This window comes from Dermacentor albipictus, chromosome 3, assembly GCF_038994185.2.
Source record: "Dermacentor albipictus isolate Rhodes 1998 colony chromosome 3, USDA_Dalb.pri_finalv2, whole genome shotgun sequence".
Taxonomy (NCBI): domain Eukaryota; kingdom Metazoa; phylum Arthropoda; class Arachnida; order Ixodida; family Ixodidae; genus Dermacentor; species Dermacentor albipictus.
In genome coordinates this window covers 82298177-82308833 of record NC_091823.1, presented here as the reverse complement: position 1 = coordinate 82308833, position 10657 = coordinate 82298177, and the positions used below count along the sequence as shown (strand labels likewise).

Genomic DNA, 10657 nt, shown 5'->3' with positions numbered 1-10657 from the left:
GCGTTGACTCGCGAATATGTAGACCGTGCCTAAACACTAGCCTGATGACTCTGTGTAACGCTCAGCATATGTGGTCGTAGAACACTCGAGTGTAAATAGTGTACATTAGTGTGTTAGCTGTACGTGTCTACCGCGCTCTATTTCCATTTCTCTCGCTCGATCTCGGTGAAACCAGCATGTCAGAGGCCGGACATCACGTGTACATTGCGTGTATAGAGAGTAACTTTATGGGGTCGGCGCTCAGTTGACTGGGGCGCAGGGTTGACAACTGTGTGCATTTGTCTTTATTACTTTTTTTGTCTCTAACCAGGAGGAGGGTGTACACAATTTTTTCCCCCTTTAAGCTTGAGCTTTGTGACGAACGGGCACGTCACATGATTAGTTGGTGGCAGGGCTGACAGACAGTGAATGAATTCTTGTGAGTCTTGCGGGCAGTGAATGAAAGGTATAAAGAATTAGTTTGTGTCTTGCGGGCAAGGAACTACTAGTCAGTTTCGTAACACGTGTGCCCGCCGTGTCTACAGACAGACTGACCTTATTTCGAGTAATCCGTGTCAGTCTTAGCGATGAGCAATAGTTGAAAACCACCGCAACGTCGTCTGCTAGGCAGCAATTATCTCTGTTTTCCGTGACTCTGTCCACATCAGGTCCACATCAGGTTTCCTCGTGACTCTGACGACCATTCTGAGATTTGTTGTAATCCTTAACTGTGCGGCGAAAGGAATCATTTGTGTGCTTAGAAGGATGATGTTATAAGTTTACAAAAGAAAATGATTTATAAATGACGAGATATTAACTGTGACGAAAAAAGGTTTCTATGTTTTTGTTGCGATCGGCATAATAAGCAGATTGAATTGGTAGCGCAGCTGCTAACAGTTTGCAGAAAAACCTGACATGCTAATCTAAAGAAGAAATCAGTCATCAGCAGCCTACCGTGAGGTACATTATGGTCAGCAATGTTCTGACAAACTCAATTATTCGTTTGTGACTGTACAATGACGTGACAGTTCCGCAGTTACGCGCTGGCGCAGACAAAAACTTGTCGCACTGAGCGCAACAGAAAATTTGAGCATCGTGTGGCAAACGCGCGTCACGCCTAAAGATTTCAAACGGCAAATTACAGCTTGTGGACAAACCAATATCGAGTGTGCTTGAGAGGCTGGTGGCGTGCCAACTTCGAAAATGCTTTCGATTGCTTTGGATAAGTTGCTTGGCTTGGTTTATTACCTGCTGCATTGTCGGCACTCTGGCGCGAACCAAGACGGGCGCGATGTTGTTTTACGGTCTAGCACTCTTGGACTCATGTCAGTTTGCCAGGTACAGTTCAATCTCTACTCGTTTATTGCCGCAGCACCTACGCGAAACTCATCCAAAACACCGCGCCCGCTTGAGTTCGTAATGCTGCTGCTGCTCGGAACCCGGACTCTCTAAGCAATATCAACAGCATCAAAAAAAAAAAAACGAAACATTGGGCAACGGCTGTCAGCACTCGTACCGATGCTGTTGCTGTTGCGTTGGCTGGTCAATCAAGCTGTGCCGTAGTTGTGTAACACGAGTCTTGCCGAAGCCTAGGGCACGCCTACTTCAGCCCTTCCTGTTTCTCCTCCTCCTGGAATATAGTCTTTCATGAGGGGCGCGGCAACTGGCGTTGTTTCGCCAGCGGGAGGGGCCCGTGCTGTGACGGGCCCGTGGGCAAGTCGGGATCGATCTCCTTCCGTCTATATACTGTCGTACCTAACACTCGCTTCACAACACTCATCGCTGCATCAGATCGAGCGCATGCGCATACTCCGTCTCTCTCTCCGTGTCCAGTGCGACGTCTCGACGTCACCGCGTGCGTGCCGGACAGCCCGCTTCGAGATCTGCACCGAAGGTCCGACTTCCGAGATCACGGCACGACGCTGATGATTTCGGAGGCCGAGCTTAAAGGGATGCTAAAGAGAAGCTAGTTCAGACTCGTAGGTTCCATATATTTTCGAAACACTGGATTTCCTTCTCAAGGGGAAGTTGGTTAGTAGAGGAGGGAGTCGAGACTAATTATTCCATTTGAAGATGTCGCACCAAATCAAACCGCTGATTACGACAGTTTCGACGTTTCTGATTTCATGGTATTATTGCGCTTTTGAATCATTCATATGTATGAAAAGTTTATAAACGTTTTCCTGCTTATGTTTGCGCACCTTCACGTGCAACCTAATTTTGCTTAGTTCAGAAAGAATCGCCTATTCCGAGACAGACGAAGTCAAATTTTATGACGTCACGGAACCTTCCTGCAGACATATTCAAGTAGCGTCGCCCCCGCGGTCCGTCGTTTCTGCGTCCGTTGTAGCTTATCGGCCATCCGCTTACGGTACGAGTAATAAGTACAGTACTCAAGAATGCAATGGGCTCATCGAGCTTCGCCTAAAATTTCTCTTTGGCCTCCCTTTAAGGTGAAGGCGCACGCTAGCCCACGGCTTTTGCTCGCCGCCCTCGTGAAAGCTCGGTGTAGAACTGCCAGTCGTTGGTGCAGGTGTTGGCGCCCTTGCGCGTCGTTGGGCATGGTGGCAACGGTCTTGGCGGAAGCGGGTGTCCGACAACAGTTATGGTAAAGAAAAATTCAAAGCGAAGCCGTCAGTGAGCACGAGGGTGAAGTTGGCGCTGTAAAGCTCACGTGTACCGTGTACCACTGAAGGCGAGAACGGCATTTATAGTTGGGTTTTCAATTCGAAATTGGGAATTTCACTTGCAGTCGTCGAAAACAATGTTTCATGTTTGACCTTATGTGGTGTTGTGCTTTGAGTGAGTAGCTAAGCGAACTATATATACATATATATGTATATATATATATTGATTCACCTTGGTAAGCTAACCAGGTTAAACATTGCCGATTATGTCGAACCCTTCAGCATTTTCGTACACCACAGCGGGTTTGCGAAAGTTATCGAGATAAGAACCTCCATGAACCCATTTCTCTATTTAATTACTCGCTATGAAACACTTCATTTCAGTCTATTCGACGCTCACTTGCAATTGTGTCTGTGTACCCTGAAAAGCTGTTTGCTCCATAGCTTTATTTCTCTCATCCAATGCCTCAATTCTGCCTCGGTCACGTGCAGCATCCCAGCGCTCTTCTAGCCAGTGACGCAGCAAGGTGACGTCATCAGCCGCGCTCGCCGCTGCAGCCTTGTCGGCGGCGCAAGGAGCGACGAGCACTCATTGAGGACAGCACGAGACGTGTAAATAGGCAAACACCACAAGGCGGTCGCACGCAATATATGGACGGAACGCAAGGTGTCCTTGCTGGATCGTGTGATAACGTGTACATAGACCTTTCAGCTCACCGTCAGCTACAATTAGATAAAAACCGCGTCGAAGTGTGTAGGCTGAAGGCACCTCGCTTGTTTTGTTTTTTTTTGGTCGATATTTTGCTGCAGCCCCACCGTGACGATTCCGTATGCATTGCCACGTAATTGAGTAGAAATTGTTTTTGGGCTATTTCGTGCACCTTTTCTTTACAGTAAGTTTAGCGCGAAGTACATGACGTCACACGCAAGGAAACGCTGGAGGAACACCGATAGCTGTTTTTCAGTTGACAAACAGTTTTAGTTACCGTTCGCCCTTCGTGTGTTTGTTGGTGTGTTCGATTGCTTCGCACAAAAATAATCTAAAAATCATTTCTATATGTTTTTTAAGCCATTCGCACAGATATTTTCTTTCTTTTAGTTGACTCGGTGTCCACGACATTCCCGCATGAATTCTATAGGAAATAGCCGTGATAATGCATACGAAACCGTTTTGGTGCGGGGAGGTATACCTGTGAAAAAAAATAGATATATGTATAAAGACCAGATCGTTGACTGTTTTTGAGAGTCTCTAATGGAGATATAGAATGTTGGAAATTTGTGGTGACACTAAATGCAAGAAGTTTATTTTTGAAGAGTGCTGTCCTTATGTCTAGCGGGCTTCATTCGCGCAAGTATAATGTTGATTCTCTTACGGTTCAATTAGCGTTTCTTTTGTGCGGACACCCTTCTTTAGGTATCTGAACAAAGTGATCGGTGAAGTTTTGTTTAGCTTTCTATCAATCGTTGAATGATCTGTCGTACGGCTGGATTTTGTCAAATTAAACCGTTTCCGTTAATGCTTTCATATTCACAGTACAATAGAGACATCAATCGCGATTGGTGGACAGATTGGTCGCGGATGTCTTACTTGTTTTCCGCCGCTGCGATTAGATTCTGTTTCTCTTGAAAAGAGGTGCCTTTTGTGATTCTGTGTGAGCCAGCGTTGTTGTTGAACCGCTGTGAGCACGTGTACATTGGAAATGATACATCTGTACCTTGAGTTTGATAGCCGAATAAAACGAGATAAAAAAAGAAGGGGAGCCTGGCCAGTGTCGTACACCTGAAATGAAAATTTTCGCAGGTGCACAATCAGTCAACACAGCAACAGAAGTGAGGAGGTGTTTATTTTACACAGGTAATGAAGGTGTTCGTGAGTACAATCAATGACAAGGTGCAACCCGTTCACCCCGGTTTGCAACGCCGGGCAAACGAACCAGCGCTTCCCCTGACTTTACGGCAAATTCTCGGCGGGCTTCGTATGCAGTTCTACAAGAGCGCGGCCGTACCCTTGCAAAATCAAACAACTATTTGCTAAACTGACTGCTATTCCGGGCGCATGAACATGTTAATCGCCACTAAGAAACCGTTTCATGATTTATAGGGTGGAGGAACGTAGTAATAATATCAGCGGCCGAAAGACCTATGGTGTAGGACTCAAGTCTGCATAGCGCAGCGAACCGCTAAAAGGTCTATGCTTCGTTAGGGGAAAATAAACATAATCTTCGAAATATAAGCCAGACGCACATCTGATGTGGCCTGATGGAACAACTTTCTCGTTCAGCCGTATTGATTTGCATCTCTGCTAATAGAAAGCGACGATTATGACATTAACAATAAACTAATACAGGAGGAATCTATAAAGATTTATCTCTGACACCCAACTTGTGCTCCATCGCATAAAGGACCAAATGTAGTCTCTCAAAGCTCGCTGTCAGCGTGTTTGTACAGGCTGCACGAGTTATGCCTCGGTGAAATAAGCCGCCTGCCCGTGCAGAATCGCAAGAATCTCCACTCAAAATGACACAAATGAACATAACCGACTGATTTGGACTGCGCTTGTTGCGATGAACTGCATGCCGAGTGTTATGTTGTACTGCACATTGTTATGTTATATTACTTTTGTAACGTAGGGATCTCTGAACGCCGTAGCGTTTAGGTGACTGCAAAAGTTACGTCATGAAGACATGGGCTAATTATGTGGGAATGAACAGCGCACTGTGAATCTAAAAATGAAAAATGGCTGTGCACAAAACGAAATGGATAGATACGTGAGCTAAAGAAGAGCGCATACAAATGTTCCCGTTAGAACTTTACCCTGGCTAATAATTTCATTGTTGCATGTAGCGCGTTCACCTGTCTCTTTCGGCCTAAGCGTTATTCGTAATGTCGGAAAAATGTGTTCTGACAAAGCAGCAGTAGTATTAAACAACCACCACATCAACTACTATGATTCCTTTAGTACTAGCAACCCAGCAAGAGGACCAGTGAGATACGGTGCAGGCTTGAAAAGGTAAGCAATAACACCTATGCTAACACAATACACATATATGCAGCATCGATTACTTCAAAAGTGGAAGCGCGCCATCTTCTTGCAACTGCTTGTGTCAACGACTACGACACTTCAAAGAAGGGTGCGAACAGAGGAGCCAGATTATTGTTAGTCACAGTCATATAAAGCCAATTCTCAGACAATGAAACCAAGGGAAACATACGGTAAACTAACAGTTTTACTTAAGATGTAGAAATGATAAGCTAAATGGAAATTTAAGTGAGCGAGAGAACAACTAGCCACCGGTGACCGACGAACCCACGTCTCCTCATTACGCCTGCGATACTCGTAGCAATCGACCTACAGCGGCGCCGTTTTCTTATCTACTTTATTGGATGTTGTATATGTACTAGATCTAGTCCTGGTATTGTTAGCGCCGCAGTTCACAGCCATGGTGGCAGATGTGGAACATCCTTTCTAGCTCAGGCGTCACCTAATACACGAATTTGGGAGAAGGCAACGGGCCAGTCAACCGTGATATGATACCCTAAGGCGTCAAAGCTGCCCGAATCTAGACCATCGCTGTGTAATGAACGAGAAGGGGAACCAAGGGGGCCCATTTTCGTTAGTCAATATCATGTGATGCCAACAGACAACCAAACCAAGGAAAGCATCAGGTAAACTACATTTTAATTCAAATGTACAAACTATAAGTTAAAAGGAAATGAAAGTAGACGAAAAAAACAACTCCACTGTGTGTGTTTTTTTTTCTCGCACTTGTGTTGTGCTGACTCTGATGGATTTGTACTTTCTCACGTCCTCTTCTTTTACTTTTATCTACGCATTTTCCACCGGTGCAATGTAGAAAACTGAATATTCTAATCTGTTTAGCCTCAATACTTTTTTTTTCTTATTTATCCCTCTATTGGTCAAGAAACAACTCTGAAGAGCATTTTCAATCTGAGGAAAACAAGAAAGAGTGCTACAATAGCAGAAGTAATCTTGAAATATTGTGGAGGTGTTCTCGCTTTCCTTATCTATCACCCCAACGGCAATCATCAAGTTTGACCCAGCAGGGTTTTATTCACTTTGATGTACCTACTGAAGAGACATGTATTTATGTACCAAAAGTGAATAACGAAGGTGAGAGTTCGTCAGTTTGTCGTAAGTGCATCCCGATTTGATAGTTTTCACTCGCATTTTAAAAGACTATGGTCACTAAAAAGTGTTGCTGCATATGTCCTGACAACTTTGGGCATTGTTACTCAACGCCTTCATAATACACTGCCTGCGTGGTTATACTGACATTAGCAACAAAACCAGAGAAGCTGCAGGGGTGTAATAGATCAATGTGACCAGGTCCTGTTCTAGTGACAAAGTGTCTAATATGGTGACCTCCGACATCCTTTGGCGCAGTCACTAATGTTGCTTTAGGTTTTTTTTTTAATTTCGTAGGAACACAACTCGCACAGAATCGCATAACAAAATTGGTAAGAAAAGTCTGCTTTTGCTAAGGCGCACGCGCAGATCCCGCTACTGTAATGTCATAGTTGCTTCTTACTTCCAGTTCTCAGTTTATATACTTTACACTCATCGCGCCATAATTGGTAAATAGCTCAAACCCCAATCCACCTGATTTGTCTACGAGTAATGGCGACGCTTATGTGTTCAGCAAATATTTGAAATCGGCATCCGCGACGAAGACAAGATGCATTCTATTCATGCAGCTTGCACGAAAATCATTTTTGGTCTCAATATTAGTCCAATGACTGGCAAAACAAAAGTGCAAATTCATTAGCACTCGCAGTTTGCATAATAAGGAGCCTCATAAACCTCCCTCGCGTGCACGTCTGCCGCGCATCTCACTGCTTAAACAAGTTTATACCTCTTCTTGAATCGAAGGTGAGTCCTTACTCGTGCGAGAAACGGAGTACGACTGGAAACATCAACAAGTATCAGTGCCTTGAAGTTACCACCGGTGCAAGTTAATGAGCCAAAGCCCCTTGCAGTGCCCTCGGACCCAAACTTGGAGCATGTGCTGTTTTGAGTCAGCGTGCCCGCTGTCCGCTGCAACAGCTCTAATAGCTTTTCTGCGTAGCCTACCTGGCTCAGCCTGGTCAAGTTCCCTGCCCTTCCCTTATGACATCCCTCTCTTTCTCTCTCTGCGTAGCGTACTGCGAAATAGAGCCTGCTGAGTGGGCCCCTCAAACACGCTTGTGTCTTCGCTCAGCCTTATGCGAAGCTCTCGCCGTTCTGCGTCCTTTGTGCTACGCTGAATTTCTGCAGCTCGCCGCGGATGGCGCTGAGCATAGCTTGCGTCGAATCTCGGACGCTAGAAGTCATGGGAGATTGCTCGCCAGGGTCGGTCCTCCGGGAACGCATCGAATCATCGTCCCGGCTTAACCTGCAGTCCTGTAAGAAAAGTTTGCAAGCAGGACAGCTTAGACACGCATTGTACAGCAGGAAACGTAGACTGACTAACCTTTACTTTCCCCATAGCTAGTACTTCAGCGGCTAGAGTTACTATTTTATTGTTGCAGTCATACTACTGATGTCCCAGAGAATCAACACGAAGTGGGAAGGTCGAGCGGGATGCCTAGAAACCGGGGTGGGTTTAATTTTTCTTAAGCTTTTCCAATAATGTTGTTCTTTCTATATCTAGGGACATGCGTACAAAAGTATGTTAGAACCTTAGGAAAACAGCACCTCTTTATTAAATAATATAGTAATAATGAAAGAGAATAGCCGCGACTAAAAGCGCATCCATAAAATATTTTATTGCTCTTTGGTTACCGGTAGAGCTACTCCATTCAACTTTCTCGATGGTCGTAATCGTTGCAGCTGAGGGCTCCTTTTATGTAGCAAATGTCCGTGCGATTTAAATAACGACAGAATACTTAGTTCATTCAGGGCATTGGTACAGTTTCCATGGCATAGCACTTCCGAGCATGACGCCTCTAGCTTGATGACCAGTCATGGCGGCCGCATTTCGATGGTGCCGAACGCAGGAGCGTACGCGTACACTGAATTTGGGGCAGGTTACAGTAATCGTCTAGTTAAAGTTAGTCCGGAGCCATCCGTTCTTTCGCCTCTTACGGCCCAACTGTCGCGTCAGAAAGTTGAACCCAACGAACCGGGAAATTAGTCGACAAATCAATCGATTCATCAATCGAATCGATCAGTCGAAATCGCAAGGCCAATGTACGAACAGAGCAGCCAAGCAGGGGATTGAACAAAAGGCTTGAGTCTGTATAACTCAATCGACTGACCAGGAAAGAAGTTTGTGCAGCAGCTTCCGACGTCTTGTAGATCGACCACACCACTCGGGGCTTTCCAGAGGAGGCCAGATCGGTCGTCTGCGTCGGCGCATCCTTCTTCTCCGGCTCTTCCGACGAGAAAGACAATCTGCAGTGAATAGCAAAAAAAAAAAGTGCGGAACATGTTCGATTGAGCAACTAGCCCGCCAGCAACTAGCCCGCCGCAAGCTTTCAGCTTCAGGCTTTATATTCCTTGTTCCCTATACATGCAAAAACACGTGAAATGCGACGGATGATTTCAAATTCTTTATAATTTCTTTGTAATTCGGGGAATAGGAAGGTTCACTTGAGGCTGTGCCAGAACCCACAGAGGAAACGAAAGCTTCACCGCCGGTGCATAAGATAAAGGTATCTACTGGAGCTCTAATCACTCGTGAAAAGGTCGCTTGAGATCTGTCGACTGGTAGACAAGCTAAGTGAGAGTCAGGGATCCTTGACAGACTGCGAATGTGCGCCCTGAGAGAGTCGTCAGCTACGTGTGTCTGGATCATATGACCTCTCGCGCTGGCAATTGTTGAAGGTGTTGACGTGCACTGAGGCAGCCTCAAACACCTGCGTAGGGCTTAACTTTGTATGCCCTCCAGAGCACAAATGTTCGTATTGCATGTATTGGAAAATACTTGTAAACTGCAACGCAAGAGTCCGAGTCCCTGTACAGCTGCAGCATAGAATGGACTGGTGCACCCCAGGTTTTCCCTCAGGGAACTTTGAAGTCCTGAGCAATGACAGATAACTTCTTATTCAGATAGACGCAGTGGGGGCTCCCCGAGAGGTTGCGGTCAATGATGACACCTGGAAATCGATGCGTCTTAACACAAGATACAGGTTGACCGTTGATTGAAATAGGATACAATGACATATCTTTGCGCGTATAGCCAACCAATGTGCACTTTTCGGTAGACCAACTGAGGCCTTGTTCTTGAAGATAAGGCGCCGTCATGGTTGCCGCTCGCTGCAAGTTCTCGGTAGCAGACAATCGGCTAATCGGCTCATCGATAGTTAATTCGTGCTGCACGGATGTACATATCTTCCGCTGTGGTACAACAGTAGCTGGCATAAGAAAAGTAGGTAAAATTCGATACCTCGGTGGTTTCTACGTATAAACTACTGGCTCCCGCGCCGCGATCAGCAACGGAGGTAGCACTAGTTTCGCCGTTGTTTCACCTGTCATTTGTCACCGTGTAACCTAGTCCTGCAGAAATCCTGCACGCAAACTGGACCTCATCTCAGGTATTTCAGAGTAGGGGTAGCATGAGAAATAGCATAACCGCCATCACTCGTTTGTAGATATATTTGGCTGAGGTCAGATGACGAAACCACTCCGTACAACCAGCTATTTCTGAGTGAATATTGTGTATTTTGTTTCTCTCTCTGTCCTTTGCTGACACACTGTCCTGAACAGTGACTCACATTGGCGGTCTTTGAAAGTCACTTGCCGACGAATGGCGTGGCTTCGGCACCTTCAAACTGCTGGTCCTTCTCATTGCTGAAGCAGATGGAGGGACACGCTGCCTGCGGAGGCTGCGAAAAAGGATAGAAAGAGAAAAAAATTATGGTTGTGCACGCACTTTCTTTTAATACGCGTTTCTATTCTCTTCCTATTTAAGCCGACTAGCATTCTTGGCATTTTCAGACCAGTTTTCTTTCCGGATGTGTAGGTATATATAGCTATCCCATCAAATATGTGGGCGGATCCTGAGGGTAATGTCACCTGAAGTGTAGGCCATTCACGTTGTAGGTGCCCC

The 10657-nt window shown here is 45.7% G+C and overlaps 1 protein-coding gene across 1 annotated transcript in view; it reads right to left on the bottom strand.

Annotated features, from left to right (window-relative positions):
• Positions 1-4446: 4446 nt before the first annotated feature.
• LOC139057434 (uncharacterized) overlaps positions 4447-10657 on the bottom strand; it is a 167337-nt gene continuing 161126 nt past the window's right edge. Inside the window, exons 12-14 of the mRNA XM_070535690.1 lie at positions 10323-10433; positions 8865-9000; positions 4447-8007 (exon numbers count right to left, since the gene is read on the bottom strand). Of these exons, the coding sequence (XP_070391791.1) occupies positions 7828-8007; positions 8865-9000; positions 10323-10433 (427 nt within the window). The 3' untranslated portion in view covers positions 4447-7827. The remainder of the gene's footprint in view (positions 8008-8864; positions 9001-10322; positions 10434-10657) is intronic.